At 32.4% G+C, this 22844-nt stretch overlaps 2 protein-coding genes across 2 annotated transcripts; both read right to left on the reverse strand.

The window, feature by feature from the left end:
• Positions 1 to 15640: 15640 nt before the first annotated feature.
• LOC131627945 (uncharacterized) lies at positions 15641 to 17191 on the reverse strand. The gene is made up of 3 exons (XM_058898801.1): positions 16808 to 17191; positions 16496 to 16687; positions 15641 to 15712 (listed from the first exon to the last, which is right to left on the reverse strand). Exons 1-3 carry the CDS (start codon positions 17189 to 17191, stop codon positions 15641 to 15643), a joined length of 648 nt encoding a protein of 215 aa, XP_058754784.1.
• A 1812-nt stretch (positions 17192 to 19003) lies between these two features.
• LOC131627952 (BTB/POZ domain-containing protein At3g50780-like) lies at positions 19004 to 22305 on the reverse strand. Its single transcript, XM_058898811.1, has 3 exons — positions 21968 to 22305; positions 20712 to 21722; positions 19004 to 20170 (listed from the first exon to the last, which is right to left on the reverse strand). The coding sequence occupies exons 2-3, from the start codon at positions 21396 to 21398 to the stop codon at positions 19208 to 19210; spliced, it is 1650 nt and encodes a 549-aa protein (XP_058754794.1). The 5' UTR covers positions 21399 to 21722; positions 21968 to 22305; the 3' UTR covers positions 19004 to 19207.
• Between the last annotated feature and the right edge of the window lie 539 nt (positions 22306 to 22844).

The following is a 22844-nucleotide window of genomic DNA, read 5'->3' on the forward strand; positions in this document are numbered from 1 at the left end:
TTAATATTATAATGGGACATTTCATAAAACTATTCATTTTGTAAACATTAATTTTTACAATAATTAAATAATAATATAATTAAAAAATTTGTAACCGATTTTTGTTCTAAAAATAAACTATAACTAAAATACAATATAATGATGATAACATTAAAAACTAATAATAAAAAATTTAAATAAATTAATTATTATTATTGAAACACATTTTTTTTAAAAATAAATTCAGTAAGAATAAAATTATTTGTTACTTTTAAATAGATTTTAAATTACTTCATTTTTCAAAAATATTTGTAAAACGGTTATTAAAAACTTTATTGATAGTAACAAAAATAATAGGAAATCTATCTTTTTAAAATAATATAATTATAATGTAAATAAAATTAAAATTTATAATAGGAAATTAATTATTAGATCAAAATGTATCTTTTTAATTTTTTATTTAATAAAATTGAAACTAAAAAAAACACACATTATGATATATTATTCATTACAAAATTACATCATTTTTTAAAAAATATTTGTAAAACGGTCATTAAAATCTTTATTGATCGTATCAAAAAGATATTATTTGTAAATTTTAAGAATAAAATAATATATTTATAATTTAAATAAAATTAAAATTTATAGTAATAAATTAATTAATTATTAGATCAAAATTTACCTTTTTTAACGCTTTATTTAATAAAATTAATAAATTTAAACTCACAAAGAAAAACTCATCATAATATATTATTTATTATTAAAAAAATTGTTTTTTATTTCTTCGCTATTATAAATTAATTTGATTGTTAAAATGACTTTGTATAATTTAATCCATACTATTATTATTATAGTTTTTATTTTATTTTTTATTGCTATGGCTCAATCTTATTATTATTATTATTATTATTTATTATTATAATTATAATTATTAATATTGTCAATTATTAAATAATATTCATTATTTATATTATTATTGTTGTTATTATTATATTTATTATTTATATTATTATTGTTGTTATTATTATTATTATTATATTTAAAATTATTATTTATTCTTTATTATTGTTGTTATTATTATTATTATTATTATTATTATTATATTAAGATTTTAAAAATTATGATGATTCTATCAACAACAGTATATTTCTTTTAAGATCATTTGAAAAATTATGATGATTCTATATCAACAACAATATATTTCTTTCAATTTTTCTTAATAGTAGTGTGTTACGTGAGATAGTGAGGGATGATAAAGAGGTTGAGACATCAGTGGTGTGTTATTTTCATATTCTTAATTTATTTTTCTTTCCGAGAAATGTTACGAAATGTAACTCAACAAAATGGGTGATCCATCTTATTTAAAAAAGTGGCTGGGTCTAACCCAATTCTATAAAATTGACTGTTAAGATGATCCCATTTCTATACACATGTTAATAAATATAATAAATAAGTAAAAAAATTAAAACCTTTTGCATAAAAAATGCTAATCCCAAATAAAAGAGTTTACAAGTCCACAATAACATTCCTATAAAGTGATAATTTATACCAGCATATAAGATAATTTAATTTAAGGCTTAAGTATATTTTTGGTCCCTATAAATATCTTAAGTTTTATTTTTAGTCCCTATTAAAAAATATATATATTTTAGTTTCTATAAAATTTTTATGCATGCAGTATAAATATCTTAAGTTTTATTTTTAGTCCCTATTAAAAAATATATATATTTTAGTTTCTATAAAATTTTTATGCATGCAGTTTTAGTCCCTGCTATTTTTTAAAATTTTAAAAACTGTTTAATTACTCTTAAACTTTTATACTTTTGAATAATTTTTTTCATACGTGTTTAAAATACTATAAAATATTTATTTACTAAATTATAGAATTTTTTAAAATGAGAAAAATTAAATATGAATTTTTTAAATTTCAAAAGATAATGATAAAATTAATGCAAATCTCGACTTATAAATCATATTTTGAGTTCCTTTTTTTTCCGAGTAACTTTTTGTAACGTTTTAAACATGACTGTGAAATAATCATTCAAAAATACACATCAGTTTAACAATAGGACTAAAACTACGTGCATAATAATTTTGTGGGGACTAAAACATGTCATTTTTTTAATAGGGACCAAAAACAAAATTTGATAATTTTATAGGGACGAAAAACATATTTAACCCTTAATTTAATTGTATATACATTTTAGGCTAAATTACATTTTTTTTGTCCCCCTATTTTGTTTGATTCACGAAATTAGTCTCTCTATTTTAAATTCAAACAGTTTTGGTCCCTCTATTTTAAATTCAAACAATTTTAGTCACACTCTCATATTTGTTCAAAGAAAATCGATGAGGCTTTTTATTTTTGAACTTATAATTTCTTCTACAAAGTTCAATAATAGGTTTGTATACAATGATTTGTCATATTTTACAAATAATTTTTCATTTTAAAAAGTGAAAACATCGTTAATTTTAAGTGCAAAAGAATGAAAGAGGACCAAAACTATTTAAATCTAAAATAGAGGACCAAAACTGTTTAAATTTAAAATAGGAGACCAATTTCGTGAATCAAGGAAAATAAGGGGACCGAAATTATAAAATAAGCCTACATTGTTTTTTTTGGTCAGAAGGAGGGCCGAAGCCCGAAAAAAAAAAGAACAAACTACCCAACACCAACACTAGCCACGACTAAACTTCAGCTGCATTTGCAAAAACTCTGGACTCGCCTGAAAAATATGAATACCAATCTACATGGTTCTGCCATATTTAGCAAGTTCATGCACACAACCATTCGTTTCCCTCGGAACAAAGGTTACCTCAGCATCACCAATTCTGTCCAACAGTTGGAGAATACCAGTCTCCAAATTTGAAAAGTTTAGACCATTTCGCCTAACTTGGATACCACCTTAACAGCTGTTGTGGAATCGGTGTTAATCTCAACCTTCTCTATCCCGGACTCAACCATAATCTTAAGCCCTTCATACAAACCCCAAAGTTCCTCCTTAAGCACACTACAATTATCGATGAATTTGGAAAATCCTCTAATCCAATTACCACGCGAGTCACGAATAATACCATCACACCCCGTTGTACTATCGTGAGCCCGCGTACCATCCACACTGAGTTTGACGAAAAGCTCTTTCGGAGGCCACCAAGAGTCAACGACATCGGTCGAGTATCCGTTTTAATCCTAGCATTCACCTTCATAGCCTTCACATACTCATGCATCATATTTTCAATCTGAACAAAAGGATCCGATGGTCGATAATGAGTTGCTATGTGAATATCCTTGTTCCTCCAAGACCATATCAAGTAGCACCCGATAGCCCATATGTTCTTCCAGTTAGCTTCTTTATGCGGTCTACTCATTACATTTAATCTGATCCAATCCTTCCAACTAGAGCCATAGAATCCACTCGCAATACTCAACGACACACAGTTTTCCCAGACATTGTATGCCAGCTTACAATCACGCATAGCATGCATCTCAAATTCAGAAGTATTACCACACAAAGAGCATGAAGCATCTCCAAGACCACACACACTCTTCCTATAATTAGTCATCAATCGCCTAGGATTAAGCAACCACAGAAAATGTCGAACCCTTTCAGGAACATGAAGCTTCCAAATAGCTTCCCAAGTATCATGAACTGTAACAGACTCCTTATAATGCATACTCTTGTACATAATACCGATAGCACACGACCCATTTTCTTCACTAGACACCTTGTACCTATCAGAAGTTTGCTCCATAGCGGGAGGAAGGATCGCAACAATTTTATATTTCAAAGAATTTGGAATCCAGGCTTCCATCAGTCCCCAATTCCAGTCACCATCAGTAGTAACCGAATCTCGCACTGTCATACCACTCAACTCCGGTGGAATATTAAGATTATAGTCCCGAATGTTCTTACCTGACTCCACCCAGCTATCATTCCAAGCATTGATCGAAGTTCCATCACCAATCATCCATTGACTATACTCCTTGAGCTTTGGCATACTGCTAGTGATTGCTTTCCAAATGTGAGAATCGGTTTGCTTGGCCTGCATGCAGCCATGCATAAGAGCGGTCCTATATTTTCCACGTAAAATGTTACAGCATAAGTCTGATTCATTATTGATTACTTTGCCACCCAACTTCATAATGCAGGCCTGTTTCATAACTCCAAGATCTCTAAGACCTAAGTCGCCTTCAGCCTTGGTCCGAGTGATAATCTCCCATTTCACAGCATGAAACTTCTTTGAGGTATCAGTATCACCCCAAATAAAATCCCTCTGCAACTTTTGTATGTCATTAATACATGCTTTAGGTAAAAGATTAGGCATCATTGAATAAATTGGAATAGCTTCCATAACGCTCTTAGCAAGAGTAACTCTTCCGGTGAACGATAAATGACGAGCCTTCCAACTAAACAACTTTCTGGAAATTTGTTCAATCACATAGTTGAAGTCATGTTTTCTTAAGGCTTTTCCCGTGAGGGGAATACCCAAATAGTTACCAAAACTCTCAACTTCCCGAAAATCTGCTATTTGAACAAGCTTGGCTCTCAGGTTTCTAGAGACGTTATTGGAAAACAAGATACTAGACTTATCCTTACTTATCTCTTGACCAGACATATCACAAAAGTTCTGGAGAGTGTTCTTTACATACACCAACTGCTTCTCAGAGGCCTCTCCAAAAAGTAGAAGGTCATCCGCAAACATCAAGTGCGATACATGATTCCTATGCGTCCCAATATGAATCGGCTTCCATTCTTTATTGTTGACAGCCTACTCAATTAAGTACGATAATTTATCCATACAAAGAAAGAACAAATACGGAGAGATAGGGTCCTTTTGCCGAATACCACGCTGAGGGTGAAAGAACGCACTCCTTCTCCCATTCTAATTGACATTAGTCTCCACACTCGAGACTCCGGGCATAATAAGGTTTGACATTTTCTCAGGAAGACCAATCTCAAACAAAGTCCTCCAAATGAATTTCCACTTAAGCTTACCATACGCTTTCGCCAAATCAATTTTAATGGCAAAAAATCTTTCTTACCTTTTTTTTTGTTCATACTATGCTTAACTTCCTTCGCTACAATAATATTGTCATGAATAAATCTTTCTCGGGCAAATCCCGATGGATACGGTGAGACCAACTTAGACATATAAAGATTCAATCTACTCACTAAATTGAATAACTAACTCAGAGAAATAATTATTCAAGATAGTTTATAAATTAAATAACCAACTCACAGAATTAATTATTCAAGAAACCGATCCTTGTTAGTAGTTGGTAGTTACAACCTGCTATTATAGCATAGTCTTTTTCAAGCACAATAAATGCATCTCCGTTTTGGATGAGTAGAGATCCACTCCATTTCCTAAAAAGAAATGGAGGTCCATTATTATAGTTTTGGGTAATTTTGGATGCATAAAGTTAAATAAATAATAAATGTATGTCACATGTCTTAGAAATACGTGTAATATACACATAAAACTATAATAATGGACCCTCCATTTCTTCTTTTTAGGAAATGAAGTGGATCTCTACTCGTTTTGGATATAATGAAAGACAATTAATATATTAATATAATTATAAATTTACAAAGTCTATAATATTATTTTTCCTACTCTAATTCATGGTTGATCTCGCGCCACCCCGTCACCATCATATATGTCACAGAGTGGTGGTTTCTCGTCGCAGTAGCCTTGTTTTCGTTCTACTTTTATTTTTCGTTCTAAAAACATATTTTTCACTATAGTTTCCTTAGTTCTAAATCGAAAAGTTTCTTCTAAGACTTGTGTTGTACTGATGTTGTGTCAATTTTTTTTATTAAAAAACGTGATTCTCTTGTATGTAAAAGATTTGAAGGTTTCAAATTACACCTGAAAATATAGTGGTTGAAGGCTCTTGAGCTTAGCAAATGTAAATGGTTATTGTTATAAGGGCTTGTGGGTTTATCATATGAAAAAGATCAGTGTTTTTATAAATAGTTTTCAAATATCGAATATCACAATTTCCTCTCTGTTGTATTTGGAGCTGTCATACCCCAAATTTGACCCACTAAGACTTGTCCCTTCTTATTGGCACATCATTTAAAATACGTATGTATTAAAATATATATGTATATAAGTGTGATCAAGATTATAAATGCATGTATACTTCAATTCAATCTCTTAGGCTTAGCATCCATAAGATGTGAGGTCAGTAGATTTTATTGATTAAATGAGAGTATGCATTAAGTAAAAGTGTGTATTTAATTGGGCTTATTATTCATAAAATATGAGGCCCAATTTCAAAATTCAAAATTATTTTTAAACTTGGGGTTTATAAACTTCCTTGGTTTATTTACAATATTTTGGATTTTTGTAATTATTTGTTTAAAAATATAATAATTTACTTGTAAATCATTTATATTTAAAAAAAAAACAAACAAATATGTGATCGTCTTTCATATGTTTTCAATTGGGTTTTTATTTCAAATAAATAACATAGCACAATTGGTAATGAATAAGGCTTGTAAGTAAGAAGTCACGGTTTCGAATATCATAATTGGATATGGATTATTTCCTTTTATGGATTTTTAACCTAATTTCCATATCTATAAAAAGGGTCTTGGCAAACCTAAAAAGGGACATTTTTTCCCACTTTCACTTACATTTTTTTAAAACGCATTTTTTTTCAACTTTTTGGAGGCCCTACTTTTTTTAATTTTGGCCATTGTTGTCTCGATCTGACAATTGCCCCCTTTTTTTGCCACTTTTTTGCCATACATGGTCTTTGACATTTGGTTCTCGATTTGACAATGACCCTATCAAAATCTTTTAGGATTTACGCTTTTGGCCATTATTTGGCTAACCTCTTTTGTTTTAATTTTTAATATTATGATTATGCTCTTATAATATATAAAGAAAACCATTTTATTAAAAAAGATATTATTTTTTATTGTCGATATATTTTTTTATTTTGACTTTACAAACCCTTGAGTTTCCTCCTTTTTGGCCAATGATGCTACATGAGGCCTCGTTTTTAAAAATCTAATAGTCAACAATTGTCAAAACCTTTTTATAAAACCTAAAGACTAAATTGGTCCCCTTGAGTACAAGAGAGACAAATGGTGCCTAACACGTTCCCTTTGCCTAATTAACCTACTTACCCAAAATCTCAATTTTTCTTTAATTTTAAAGTTTTACCCTTTTTCCCTTTAAATAAAGGGTAGCGGCTCTGTTTTTATTAAATTTTTTAAGCCGGTTGCCTTTGCCTAACTCTTTTTATAAATAGTATGATGAATTCAAATACTTATTTTAACAAGAGGATTTTTATGAATATATCTCAATCGTTTGATGGTGAAAGTTTTATTATATGGAAAGCAAGAATGAAAATTTTTATTGAATCTATTGATATTGATATGTGGGGGTGTGTTTTAGAAGGTCCTTTTGTCCCTACTCATTTTATTAATCATGAAGTGGTGAACAAAACCGAGAAATATGTGGACCAGAAAAGAAAAGAGAAAAGTGCAACTAGGGTTTAAAACTAAGTGATTAATGTTAAGTGTTTTAAGTACTAAAGAGTACAACTATGTTTATGGCTATAACATAGCTAAAATGGGAGACACTCTTGAAATGATCTATCGAGATCAAGAAAGAAAGGATGAACACATTTGTTCGAGAAGTTGGTACACAAAGTGAGAATGAAGAAAATCTTAGAAAAAATTCAAAACTGTTGTATCTAACGAATATCTATGATTCAAGAACTCTTAACAGAAGTCTGATTCAACACTTGACTCCAAAGGTATAAAAGATGTGGATGATCTACAAGATAAATAAAATAAGAAAGACGTCATAAATTGCATCTAAAGAATCATCCAAAAGAATATTCTAAAAATCCATCAACATAAAAACCGTATGTAGCATCATATAAAAAATTCTCTCAAAAAACATATGAAGAATATTTGTCATTTGAATCAACCAAAGAATTCGCTAAAGATTAGAACCATTATCTGAAGGATCATCCGAAATATCACCCGAAGATTCACATGAAATATCCTCTAAAGAATCAACAAACGGATTTAGATGAAGAGGTAGTTTATTTCTTTAATACTACTTGCAAAGATGAAGATGATGTAACTACTCTATCTTACAAGTAATTGTTTGATTTAAGCGTTAAATTTAGTAAGAAAAAATGACGAGCTAGAAAAAATATCTTATCTTAAAGCTCTTGAAAATGAAAATGATTAGATTAGTGATGATACGAATGTGCTTAGAAAACATGCTTTAAAATCAAATAGTTTTGAAATATGTGACTCATTGAGAAATGAAAATGGAAACTTGTATAAAACTTTGAGTAAATTTTACTAAAATTAAAGATTCTTAAAGAGAATCTTGACATGATCTTATCCAATTAAAGAGCTTTGTATAGCAAAATCGATTTAGGTTATAAACTAGATAACAATGCTAAATATTTTATAATCATATATCATGCAAAGAAGAAAACAAAATACACTATTTATTAATGTAATTACTGTCTTAAGCTTAGTCATCTTGAACCTTATTGTTTTAAAAAAATGCATGATTTATGATGGTCTAAAGGATACTTCTTCATTGATCCAAGACATCTTAAATCCAATAACACTAAAGAAACCAAAATGATCAAGTACTAGAAGTACAAGCCTGGTTTATTTTTATAGGAATGTTTTCAAACTTCAAAGGTCAAATATCAAATCAAGAAAAGTTGTGCAAAGCATAAATGCCAAGATCCCTCAGAAAAATAATTTGATGTTCACAGATTTCTTTAGAAGTAGTCTCAGGAGTAAAGAATTTTTTTTGAAGAAATCTTACAAGGGTGAAAGGAAATCTAAGATTAACACTCGTATCAAACGATTAAGAGAGATACAATAGAAAGAGAACTAAGTTCGATTTCTAATAGAACAATGGAAAAATATTTTTTTTTGGAGCAAATAAGAATATATTATTCCAAAAATATTGTTCAATACATAAGACAATCTCTCGATCTAGGCTTCCCAATGACTATAAGACACGGACAATCTCTGATAAAACACCTAGGAATCTATCCTATTGCAGTATGCTGTCAACTTAGTGTTACATCCAATTTTCCACCTAATGTTTTGAAATTTGAATAATATCTTGCAACAAAATGTCATGTTATTAATTTATGTTCTGTTTGACAAGTTATATTTTGAGTTTATAATTTATAGTTTATAGTTTATAAAATCGTATGGTAATAAAGGACCCGTTTGATAATAGTTATTTATCACAGGTTTATGGGTTATTTTAATCATTTATAGTTTATTTTTTAGACGCTATTTTAAATAGCATTTTAGTTTATAGTTATAACTTATTATTTTTCTTCTATTAATATCCTTATAAATTTTAATTATTTTAAATATGCATTAAATTATTAATTAAAAAATATCTTTTTATGTCATTTTACATTTTTCAGCTGATTAAACCACTAATTTTAACAAATACTCTAATTAACTTATCAGCTATTAGTAACCGGCCATCAGTTATAAACTATAAACTATCGGCCATAAGCTAACTTATCACTCAACCGTTAATTTTACCAAACAGAGAAATCTTTCAAAAAATAAGTAAATATAGTTAAAAAAATTATTTTGTTAAAAAATAAATAATCTAAAATTTAATATAATATAATTTTTTATTTACATATTTTATTTTAAATATAATAGTTTTGTTAGAGTAATAATGCAAATGTGAGTACGTGGAGAAATAGTCTCACATTGAATAAGAATGTGGTGACTTGAAAATATATAAATGAGAGAACTCACTCACCTATCATCTTAAGATTTTAGGTGGATAAGTGGTGTGTCTCTCACAAAGTTGCATAATCTCCAACTTTGTATTAATGCACTCACTAGTGAATAACTCCCCGAACAAGTTTATATTATTATTATTATTATTATTATTAGAATAAAAATTAATTATATACGAGGTAAAATTTATTATGCCACTTAATCATGAGAATATCTCAATGCACCCCTTGATACTCTTAGGTATCTCGCGAAATTTCAATTATGCCCCCTGATTCCGTAGATACACATCCGAAAGCATATTTTTTTAAATTAAATTTGGTTTTTTCCGTAGGTACATCTACGGAAGCATTAAAACATAGTGAACATTGGGAAAATTTAAATTAATTCAGTTCAATGAACCTTCCGTAGATGTATCTACGGAACGTGTTAAAAATAGAATGTTCCATAGATGTGCCTACAGAACCTTTTGTTATATTTTCAAATCAACTACATTTCACTCATAAACTCCAATATTTTTAACAAAAATAGAACATCAAATTATAGTACATCAAAGTAGTACAATTTAAAGGCAATGGAATATAGTACACCAAAAGAATACATCGTATAAATCATCCAAATAGTGTCAAATACATAATTAAAATAAAGTACATAAAAGTAATCAAAATATAGACATCAATAAAATCACGGGCATCACAAATGTGTGTGCCAGAGAACATCCTCCTCCTTTCTCTGTCTTTGGCCCTGCCTCTGCGTCCACCATATCGTCTGCTGGCTACTCTTCCTCTACCCTCAAATGTCCCACCAGTCTTGTCATGATGTCGAAAATACAAAAATGCCCCATCTGCCACCTGAATGATCTCATCCAGTATACGCCTGTGATCAGACCCCTCAAGAAAGAAACCATCGGCAATGCCTGCCCGCGCCATGTCAACTATCTCACGACAGCGAGGAAGAACATCATCAATGTGGTCCAACAGAGAATTGGATGTGACATCGTGAAGTACTAAGTGATGTACCTGTCGGTGCAGCTCCAATCTTTCTCTCATTTGGTCGCCCGAGCCTCATTAGGAACCATGTGATGCTCAAATTCTACAAAGACCTCATCTATCTACTGACGGGTCATCAGCATAGAAGCTGAGACAAAAGGGTAGTGAGGTATCGTCTCACAGTAGCCGAACTTCCGCATGACGCGTTCTGGAAGATAACGAACAGTGATGGTCGAACTCGAAGTCAACCATCCATAATATAGGGCAACGTCATCAGGACCGTCTCAAACAATTTAGAGGCCCTATTCTAATATTTAAAATGGATCTCTAATAAAAAAACTCAAAAAAAAAAAATCCTAAGTCAACATTTACAATATTTTTATTTTCAACAAAAAAAAATTATAATTTTTATAATAAATTTATCAAGAATTTTTTTAAGATTGAATAAACTCATCAATTTGTTTTACGCTTTTCATATTCTGAATCATACTCTCTAATTTTAGGAGACAATTTAGGAGGCGTTGAAAAGAAATAGAAAGAAGAAGACAAATTAAAACGTTGAATATTTAGTGATTTGTATCAAATTTGCAAAATCAAGAGACAACATTGAATTAAATCAATTAATAAAATTAAGAGATAATCAATAATTAACAAATAAAGTCATAAATTAAAAATTAACAATAAAAGAGAAGAAATAAACAATTAATTTTTTATATAAAATAGAGACAATGAGAAATTACGTCATAATATATATATATATATATATATATATATATATATATATATATATATATATATATATATATATATATATATATATATATATATATATATATATATATATATATATATATATATATATATATATATATATATATATATATATATATATATATATATTTGAATTTTCAAACTAAGATATCCATAAAAAATAATAAAAATATAATATTAAAAAAGATAAATACAAAAAAATTGAAATTTCATAGAAACACCATAATATTTTTTTCCAAAATTGCGCAGCCATCTTAGACATCAAAATTTTAAAAGATATTAATAAAGACTGATTAAAATATAATATATATTAATTAATTGATGAGAAAAGAAACAGTTAAAATATTTTATGATAAAAAGAAATAAAAGATAGGATCATGTTAACGAATGCCCCGGGACACTGGTTAAGCAATTCAAATAAAGAAATTATTCTAGATCAATACATTGAATAAACATAATATTTTTAAAAAAAATTAATTACTTATATTTTCAATGCATTGAATACATTTATTTTAGGTAAAAAAAATTTATCTTTTTAATTTATTAAACAATGTTCTACTGATCTTATTAATCTCTTAACTAGTGCCCCAGAGCACTCGTTAGCATTATCCTAAAAAATATTGATATTTAAATTATCTCAATTCACAACCCATATACATATATATAATACACTAATTCAATTCTTTAGAGAAGAATTAATTATATGAACCTCTATTTAGAATTTCTTGAAGAAGATTTGATAGAAAAATGATAATAGAATATGTATTAGTTTAGGATTTTGCATAATCGCTAGATTTGATTTTTTTTACAACATATAGTACATATGTTGTCTAGTCAGAAGTTGTATTGAAGTCAAACTAATTTTGGTTTAATTTAATACGGTATAAAGCTTTATCACTTTCCTTTTTTGGTTTTTAACATCTTTAATTGGACCCAGCTTATGAGAATTGTGAGGCCCTTATTTATGTAGAGGCCCTGTGCAGTGGACCAGACTGCACAGGTTTATAACCGGCTCTGAACGTCATCCCACGCAACTGTCTCACGGTGAGCAGCATCGCAATCGTATTAGATGTCCAGCCATATGTAACGCCTCATATTTTCTATTTATTAATTTAATTAGAATTTAAATTAATTATTTGGATTATTTGGCATTTTATTAGATTTAATTGGATTAAATTGAGAAATAGAGCTATTGGCCAAGTGTGGTGTTAGTAAAGAGTGGGTGCTATGTTAGTAGGCCTTTTACTAAATTAAAATCTATTTTCATAAAAATAAGGAATTGAGGGAAAAAGGAAAATAGATGTGAAAGAGGAGCAGAAGAGTAGAAGAGCTGATACATGAAAGAGGAAACAGAAGAAGTGGAGGGCTAATCAAGATCTTTTGCTAAGGTAAGGGGGGACTCTCCGATTAACATCTCTTATCGTATTTTAGGTGATAATATTGATTGGGAATATTATTTAGGTCAATTGGATTGTATGATTAGGTTTTGGGGTTTTGGGAGATTTAGGTTGCTTTTGTTGAATTGATGTAATTGATGGATTGATGAATTTTGGTGTTAGATGACCTTTAAAATGTGTTATAATTGTAGTATGTTATGTTAATTGATGACATTTTGGTGTGGGAACTGTTGTGGTGCGATTATATTGAGATTGGGAGAGAAAGATGTCAAAAATCGCAGAAAAAATCTGTATAAACGCAGCGTGCGTCGACCTATAGGTTCCCAAAAGACCAGCATGAGTCGACTCATGGGTCGACCTGAGCAAACCCGAGGGAGACATAAAATTCTATGCGTCGACCTGCAAAAGTTGTGAATCGACTCACAACATACAAATTTTTAACAAATTTTCAGAAGGCCATAACTTCCAAACCGTATGTCCGTTTTTAGTGCCGTTTTGAGTATGAAGACCCTTATGAGATAACTTGTGTGTTTAAATGATGAAATGAGGTGTAACTTTCAATTAAATTGAAATCATGAGTTTATTGTTTGATGAATGATGTAGTGTGCTTATATGTGATGAGATGTGTTAATACATGCTATGTTTTAAACATGATTCGTATGATGATTTGTTTAATTGGGTGATGGAGCTTATGAGATAATTCATGTGATGATATAAGTATGATGCGAATATTTTGTTTGTTTGATGGATGATATATTGTTGACATATATGATGAGATGTGACAATATGAGATGTGTTGAATGATGTGAATACATGTATATTTTTATCATTGATTATGATGATGATTGGTGTAAATACATGTATGTTCTGTAATGATGGTGATGATGATTGATTGTGATGAATGATGCTGATACATATACATGCTTGATAATAATTATGATGGTAAGAGATGAGACGATGATATTCATCGGATCGACGATGTTATAAGTATGTTGTATATGTTTGCATTCATTCATAATCATATGTTTGAGGGCTGAATCCGAATGATGTTGTAGATTCAGTGAAGGGCATAATTCCCATTGTGTGGAATGTGTGCTGGCAGGGTCGTATCTTGGAGATGTTGGATCGGTCGGTGGGCTATTCCCATTGATGATGTTTGGTACCACATGCATAGTGTCAGTTTATTCATATGCATGATTTTCATAACATGATTGAATGTGTTTCAGTGTTATGAATTGATGATGTGTTGGTTGTGTATTTGTTGAATTGTTTGAATATAATACAATTGGGTGATTAATATAACTATGATGTGTTATTATTTATGATGTAATAATATTTGTTAATTGCGATGAGACTCACCCTTACATGTTGTCATTTTCAGATTGAGGATAGCGGCTTTTACGACTTGGTGAGGATTAGCTCATGAGTCAGTGTGTTTAGTTTAGCGTTAGGTGTCATGCTCTGATATTGTAACACTGGGGAACACGTTGTTTTGAGTTTATGTTTATTACTATTTATTTTATTTGAGTTTTGGTGGGATATAGTTTCTAAAGATGTTGAACTATTCTGTATAACCGATTTCCGCTGTGTTAACATGAGTAGTTATGAATTGTGTTGAATTTCCTCAGTGAATGCATGACTGACCGGAAAAATAGCAAGTGTACTATTTTTACCGATGTAGTAATAAGTGGATTAATTTTCCCAAGTATCGAACTCGCGGACTGCGTAGGAATTATACGTTTTAGAATACTGCAATGGAATAAAAAGTCATCGGGGTATTTGAATTTGATTATTTAATTGAAATAACAGCTTAAGTAAAATAAAGTGCTTAAATGTTTTGACTAATGAAAAAGTATGAAACTAGTTAGGATAGATGTATGAATTGCTCTGTAATGAAATAATTACCAATTAACAGATTGACTTTAGAAATTCTCGACTATCGACACCGAACATTGATTTCCCTAATTCCTTAGTGAAAACTTCTTGAGATTAAAACCCTCTTTTAATTCCTTAACAAGATAATTATATCTCAAGATTCTAAAAGACATAGCTCGGATAATTTGATCGCTATGCATCAAACCCTTATTCCTAAGTGATTCTTAATTATAGCGTTATGATTAAAAAAGCATTGAGGTCGTTTGTCCGACAAAACCCCAACCGTAAATCAACACATATATTTTCCAATATATAGAAGCAATAAGAACTTTTAATCATAAACTGAATTTCATAAAGATAATCCGAAAATAACGGTAGAGATTATTCATTACATCGCATAATCCAGGGACATCAATCCTAACAAGTAAAAGTTTAGTTACTCATGGCAATTGTTAACATAACAATGATTAAAGATGAAGACATTACAATTGGTTGACTCGGAATTGATCTTCAATCGCGGATGCTCTTGAAGAGTTCTTCGCCTCAAGCCCTAGTGCTCTCAATCCTCTTTTCACGTTTGCCGACTATCCAAAAGTGCTTTTTTCCTTCCCAAACGGTGACTAAATAACTCTCAGCAAATATTCTCTTCTGAAAAGTCCATTATGCCCCTCCTTAAGTGACAAAGTCCAAAGATTTAAAACACAATTTTTTTCTGCGCACACGTCTGACACGACCGTGTCATGGGACACGGGTGGCCGTGTCAGACTTCTGACTCCATGGTTCCAAGATTTTGCAATATTTTCCTTTAGCAAGTGTGACACGGCCGTGTCACAAGACACGGGTGGCCGTGTCACAACTCTGTCTCGCCAAAAACCACCTTTCCTTGACTCGAATCGTGCCCTGTTCCTGCAACACTTAAACACTACCAGTACAAGATCAAAAGCAAGATAATAACCAACAAAAACTAGAAAAGATAACACATCAAACTCAAATATGAAACTAAGCAAAATTAACAAGAACAAGACTAAAATGACTTAAATTACCACCGGATGAAGTGTTTTTCCATTGATCAGAACATAGAAACGAGGTGAAATTGGTGGCCGATCAATGACATAGACGTATGATGTTTGTTTTTAAATTTAAATTGTGACACCCTTGTTTTCATGTACTCTGAATAATTTATTTAATTTCCGCGGGAGTTTAGAAGGGTGTTACACCATACGGTCAAGATAATGCCTGTAAGGATTCGGCACATGGTTCCCTCTGAGGGGTGAAGGTACTAGCACAAGGCATGGCCTCAGTGTAGCTAGGAACCTCTCCCCAGCCAATGATCATGGGAAAGTGTTGTAATGAACAACTTTGAGAAAAAGTAAAATGATATAAGATTGTTACCACTAAGAGGGAGTAGATGTCATCCATAGTCCTTGCCTTCCACAGGTATCCCTCTCTGAGTCTATGGTAGATATACGCCACTGTAGTCACTCTCCAATTTACTCATGGATACGTGCGGTATCCGATAAGTACCTTAGGTAAACGACATATGTGTATGAGGAGCTCGAGTCCACAAACAGCTGAGTGCCTAACAAAAATAGGAAGTAATATCTCAACACCTCGCTTCCTTCTTCGTCAGCCTATCGTGACCAAGGAGGGTACCCCTAATAGGTATATATAGGAGGCATGTGTTGTCGTCAAGAGTGATAGTAACCTCACCATGAGGCTGATGGAATGACGACGTCTCATGGTGCCACCTCTCCGCAAATGCCATCAGCATCCCATTATAAATGGTGGAGTATCCAATCTGACAGAGGTCCTTCAGCCCAGAATCTGTGAGGACATCCGGGAACCACGACTCATCAGGTTGCTGCAGAGCGGTAATCTTCCGATCGTGGTTGTAAAACTTCAGGGGATGCTTATCTAGAAATTTTCCAAAGAAAACATTGTTAATAATTCCAAAGTTAGAAATAATTAATTTTCATTGAGGACAAAAAAGTAATAAATAATAAGTAAGAAATCTTACCTCTTCGTCTCTGACATGTCTGGCTGTATAATCTGCATATCTTGTCAACAAGGATAAATCAGAAGGACCACCTAGGTAGGCCACAAACGCCTCAACCGCATCTGCCTCCTCGTGAAATGGGTCAATACCATCAGAAGGTGGAACGTGAGATCCAGCATTGATCGGAGGTGGCACATGAGTGGAAGAAGTGTCCAAGCGATGTCTGCAGGCGGAGGGCTTCTGTGAGGAACCCTCACCATCATCCCGAGGCCCTCGGAATGAAGTAGTAGATGTGGAAGGCCCCTCTACTGGAACCGATGTACCAGGTACCTCTACTGGAACGGATGTATTAGGTACATCTGCTGGAACGGATGATCCATTTGTTACCTGTGACACTACCTCCATCCGTGCACGTCGCACGAAGGCATGCTGTTAAATCCTCCCATGTATAAGTCTGTCTGACAGGTCGGCCATAATGTGTGCAATCTATTAAAAATAAAATCGAGTGAGTACAATTTAGTTATAAAAAGAAAAGGAAAAACACAAATTTATCTTCGTAGGTACACATACGGAAACCTTCTGTAGATTTAGCTACGGAAGAACCCAGCATTTTAAAAAACTAGAATGGTTCTGTAGGTGCATCTACAAAACAACCTAACGTTTCATTTATTCTATAGATGCACCTACGGAAGGTTCTGAAACTTCTAAGACACAACAATGACATTTGTGACTGTTCCAGCCACAATAAAACCCCATTTGTGTGGCTTCATCGTCTGTTTTACACATCAAAAGATACATATATTGTCTCTAAACTATGTTTCTAAAACTAACTAATGATTTCTACACCTAAAAGTGTATTCAAACTCTATTACGGGAAATACTCTAAAATAACTCAAAATCTCGAAAACTTACCGATTAAATTGAGTTTTGAAGTTGTTAGAATGTGTTAATCGATAATACACACGTTTACTGCCGAACTCGAGAGGAAAAAAAACAACTTTGATAGATTTTGATTTTTGAGGTTGAGAGAGTTTGAGAGTGTGAAGAAGAAGAAAAGTGAAGAATGAGGGAGGAGAAAAGTCTGGCGCGAATATAAGATCAAATACTTCCATATATGCATTGCTGGAAGTCTTCCGTAGATACATCTACAGAACAAATGAAATTTAAAATAGAAAATATGTGCTTCTGGCAGTACATCTAAAAAAAAGAGGGATAGCTGAAGTTGGAAATTAAAGATCCCGAGGTTCATAAAACAAAGGCATTATAAGCCCAATTATCAGCCTGAGATAAGACTTATGACCTAAATGCGTGTATTGTGCTGCACGACTGGTAAGATAAAGGATGTCGCCTTCTCCCAAAAATGTGATGAGCTTCAGTGCTGCATTGAGTAGTAAGTGGGCCTTTGCGACTGCTGCCCCAAAGAACATCCAAAGTTTGACTCGTCCTGGTTTGCCAACAAAGCCTTTGTTTTGTTTGGGTCCAGGGCTTCTTTGTTTCAGACAAGAGTGTCCAGCACGCAAGGGGAAATAATGCCCAAGGAAGATTAGCATGGGCAGAAGTGAGATTTTATTGGATCCCATTCTTGAGCCAATCACGAAGTCCATGGTTATGCTTGTTCAGTTGGATTAGTCCCCACAAGCGGCATTACCGACTCAAGAGTCAAATCTATAGTTGGATTAGTCCCACCAAAGGGAATCACTAATTAGGCTGGATTCTCCGTTCGGAATGTGCCATCTGGATGGTGTCCAATCATAATCAAAAGAATAATAACTAGATTTTAAAATGAAAGTACCAAAATTTAAATAAAAAAAACAATTGAAAAATCAAACTTGTAATTAATCTTACAAATGTATCAAATTATCCATCGTCTTTGAATTATCTTGATTTAGTACAATCACATGATGGTTAGGTGTGTTTTTTTTAAGTGAAATTTTGAATGTAAATCTTTATCCTTTTATCTCAAAAATAAGTTTATATAAAGTGGATGTTTCAAGTAAACACAAATACCAATAATAATTTAAAAAATAATAATAAATTGAAAGTAATGATAACTGATAAGTGTCGATGGCACGGTGTCGTGTTGGTGTCCGACGGACACACTTTTTTCTAAGGTGTCGATACTACATAGCATCCAAGTATCTTTACACCAAGATTAGTTAAAAACTAAGAATTCCATTCCACTCCTTTGAAGAGATTATACAAAAACAAAAACAGAAATTCATCAAATCAGTGATGTTTCAACATGGAATCCGCAATCAACTCATACAATCACAAATAACATGTTTCAATCCTAAATTTTTTGTCAGCTGCTGGAAGAGGTTAAAACATGTTCTGCTGTCAACAGAATCTCTATAATCTCTCATACTCAGTTATACAAAATCCATTTCCACTAACATTAATACCATTCAAAAGTATATTCAATCATTTCGTCGCCAAGGAACTATCTGACGCGGCATTACCTTGATTTTCGACATACGGCCGAATGAAAGTTCGGCGCCACCACACCTCAAAAGCCCTTTGAAGATTAGGACAGCTATCACCGGTTTTCAAAAAAATACCAACCCAAGAAAGCAAAATACTTTGTTGATCTTCCAACGGTAAGGTCAGAATCGTTCTCCCGATTCCTTCCTCCACAAGCTTCCTGTCGAAAGACCTGCATCCGTGTTGTAGCCAGTTGTAGTCGTTCATTAGCGGCTGCAGCCATGTTTGCAACAACAATTGCCGTGTGTCCTTAGACGGCAACAACTCCCCTCTACCAATGCCGACATATAGTTTCCCAGAAATGCAGCTAACGTGATAACGAGACACAATTGGTAGTTTCGCGTGTAAGACAGCTAACTCCTGCTGGTTTGCCCATAACAGTGCAAACTCGTCGGCAGCTTGTTTGTCTACTAAAATATCAAGCAACCATGAAAGGTTGTCAGCTTCCAGAGCTATGCGCTTTATTACGGAATCTCTTTCATCACTTGGTTTGCCTGCAAAGGATGATTCTGCAGCTTGCTTAAAGAGAGACAATAATAAATCTGAACAGCTTCTACAGGATGTATATATCATGTCGTTACAGATGTCGGTGGAACGCGCATAACTTGGAAGACTGTTATTCTCCCTAAGGAGCTTTAGAACTATGGATTTCATCTCTCGACGACCTTTTTCCTCGTTGCTTTTAAGAACAAGATCGATAATTTGAGAAAATGTGTCTTTCGGGACATTGGAAACGTCAGATGAAATTCGTTTCAACACAGGGTTGACCCCAATTCCTTCCCCTTGGAGTTGTAGTACAGTTGAGACGACTTTTTCTTCTTCTTCATCTCCGACCCAGGGGACAGCCTCCAAGTACTCCAAGCATGATTGAATACACGAGCTGAAGCCAAGGAATTCTGCAACCTGAGGGAAGATAACATTTTAGGTTTTCAAAATAACATTTAATAGTTCTTCAACCATTGACAATAATCAATGGATTCTGATAATCACGAAAACAAAAATTTGTTGACCATAACAGTAACAGTGTCACAAATAATGAAGCAAGAACATCTCTCAATTTTGGCGTGTCTCCGTATCTAACACATGTCCGTGTTCAACACATGCTCGACGACTCAGACAAGTGTTCCAAAACAAGATTTTTTTTGCTTTGGTAACCACTAGTGGTATGCATCTACAAGAATTCATATATCACAAATAGAACAAAATCATATATCACAAATAGAACAAAATCATTCATATTTCCTATATCCATCCTTGTATATGCTCCATGACTAATGAACATTCAGTTGCTAGTGGCATTTGGTAATGTAAATGCAATCAAAACCAAATCACTAGAAGCAGTGGTTGATAGCTACATATTAGCCAAAGAACATGAACTTTCATCAAACCATATATCAAGGAAACGGTATTGGAAATTTTATCAGAAGGGAGCATAGAAAGTTACCTTAAGAATTCGAAGAATGCGAGAAACATTCTGTTTCATGAGCCGCTGTTTCATTTCCTTGCAGTACATCAAACCAACAGCTTCAACATATATTTCAACATCCTCACAATCTCCTATTTGTAGACAAGACAAATCAGATTGTTCCGAAATCTTTTCAGAAAAGAAACTACTCTTCTCTGTCAGAACATCCCTATGCACACTCAACTTAACAGAAAAACCTTGTTTCCCTAATAAAACCACCTTCATATCACAAGTTCCAGGCTCACCAAACTCAATAGCTACCTTTCTCGGCATAGTTTCAATCTTAGGTCTAGAAGATAATCTCTCCGCAGCCAAAGAAGTACCCGCCGAAGACCTTTCTAACCCAACACTACAACGTTGATCATCGGAAATCACCGATCTAGACGATGCAGATTCAGGTATAGGTGCAGGTGCAGGTGCAGGTGCAGAACCTCTTCTCTCCGTCACTTGCACTACCACCGGCTTTTTCTGAACACTAGCTTTCGGTTGTGGTTGCGGTGGAGACGCAGACGGTTTAGTTTTATTCAAAGGATTCTGAGGCTTATGACTTTTCTGAAACACAACAGGTGAAGGACAACACCAAAACCCTTCAGGGGTAACAGCTATTGGAACATTCCTAATCTTTGTATGTCCTTGATCTACCCTATTAACCCTAACATCTCCCATGTTTATTCAAAAAGGTACAATTTTTAACAGACACAACACAAAATCAGACCAAAATACTAAGATTGCATCACTGAGAAAACGTTGCTGTTGAAAAAAAAAACCGGAAATAACCAAACAAGTTCAAGTTTCTATGTAACAAACATTAATTGAACTAACTAAATAGTCAAGTCAAAAGGGTAAGAGAATATTTCGCCAAATTTTGTTCCACTCTTTCAGGAAACTTGAACTCTTCTCTTGAACACAGTGATTTTCATTTCTCCCTCATAAAAATCAACACTTTCTCAATCTCTGAAGCTGAATCTCCTTTTCCCCCAAATTGAATCACTGTAGTAGTTTCATAAAAAAAATTCACAAAAACATCAGAAACAATAATTTTCATTTAATTTTCTCAAATCTCAAATCATAATAACACAGAAATTAAACACAACCCTTTAGAAACAACCCTTTTGTTAACTACAGATCAGAAGCATAGAAAAACTAAAAACAGTAAATATCAGATAAAAAACACATAAAAATTCTTCCTTTTTCAAGAAACTAGCAATCCCATCAGAAAAAGATTGAAACTTTACCAAGAAATTATGCTATGTGAGCATGAGCAGCCTCTAGGACTCTTCTGAAACCCTCTTACAGAGCTGAAAATGATTGAAGAGGTGCAGTGCAAAGCATGAAGAATGAGTGAATCCTTTGTTTAATTTGAAAAGTAGAGACCACGAGACCCGAAAAAGCAAAAAGGGAATGGATGATGATAGCTCATGAACTGTGTTTTCTACTTTAACAGTTCCATGCTTTTGATGATTGTTTCCCTTTGTATCTTATGTGGGTCTCAGAAAATTTTCTAGTTTTGAATTGGACCACAGAATTTCAATACTCTACATCATTTGTATTATTCTACTCAAAGGTTATTGTTTTGTTTTGGGAACAAAAACAAAAGAAAAAATAATTGTTTTTTTTATTTATTTTTTATTGCTATTTTTATCTTCTCTTGTTTTTGTTCTTGTTGTTAATGTTGTTTATGGACACAACTCAGCACTCATAATAATAGTATGTGACAGTAAGCATGCTTCAATTTTATGTTTCATTGATTGATTGTTTTATTTTTTATCTATAAATGTTTTTGAGATTCTTTGTGTCTCTAAGTTGCTTTAGGAGACCGTTGTTGGATTTTCTAGGCTGGGAGTTATTATGATGTGGAGTAAAGATGAAGTATGCTATATTGTGCAATGACTAGTACACCCTCTAGTGAAGAAGGTCATGACTAGTACACCCTATTGTTAATGTTAGTGTTCATACCAAAATTTGAGATAGACGAGGGAGGTTTTTAGTTTGATTGTTAGTTATAGAAGAGGTGTAGCAAATTACTTTAGAAAATAACAGGATATGAGTGGCTTTTTAGCTTAATTAAGAGTCTTAAAGTTGATTAGCTGGGTTTTAATTAATTTTGAAATA

This window comes from Vicia villosa, unplaced genomic scaffold, assembly GCF_029867415.1.
Source record: "Vicia villosa cultivar HV-30 ecotype Madison, WI unplaced genomic scaffold, Vvil1.0 ctg.000416F_1_1_1, whole genome shotgun sequence".
NCBI lineage: Eukaryota > Viridiplantae > Streptophyta > Magnoliopsida > Fabales > Fabaceae > Vicia > Vicia villosa.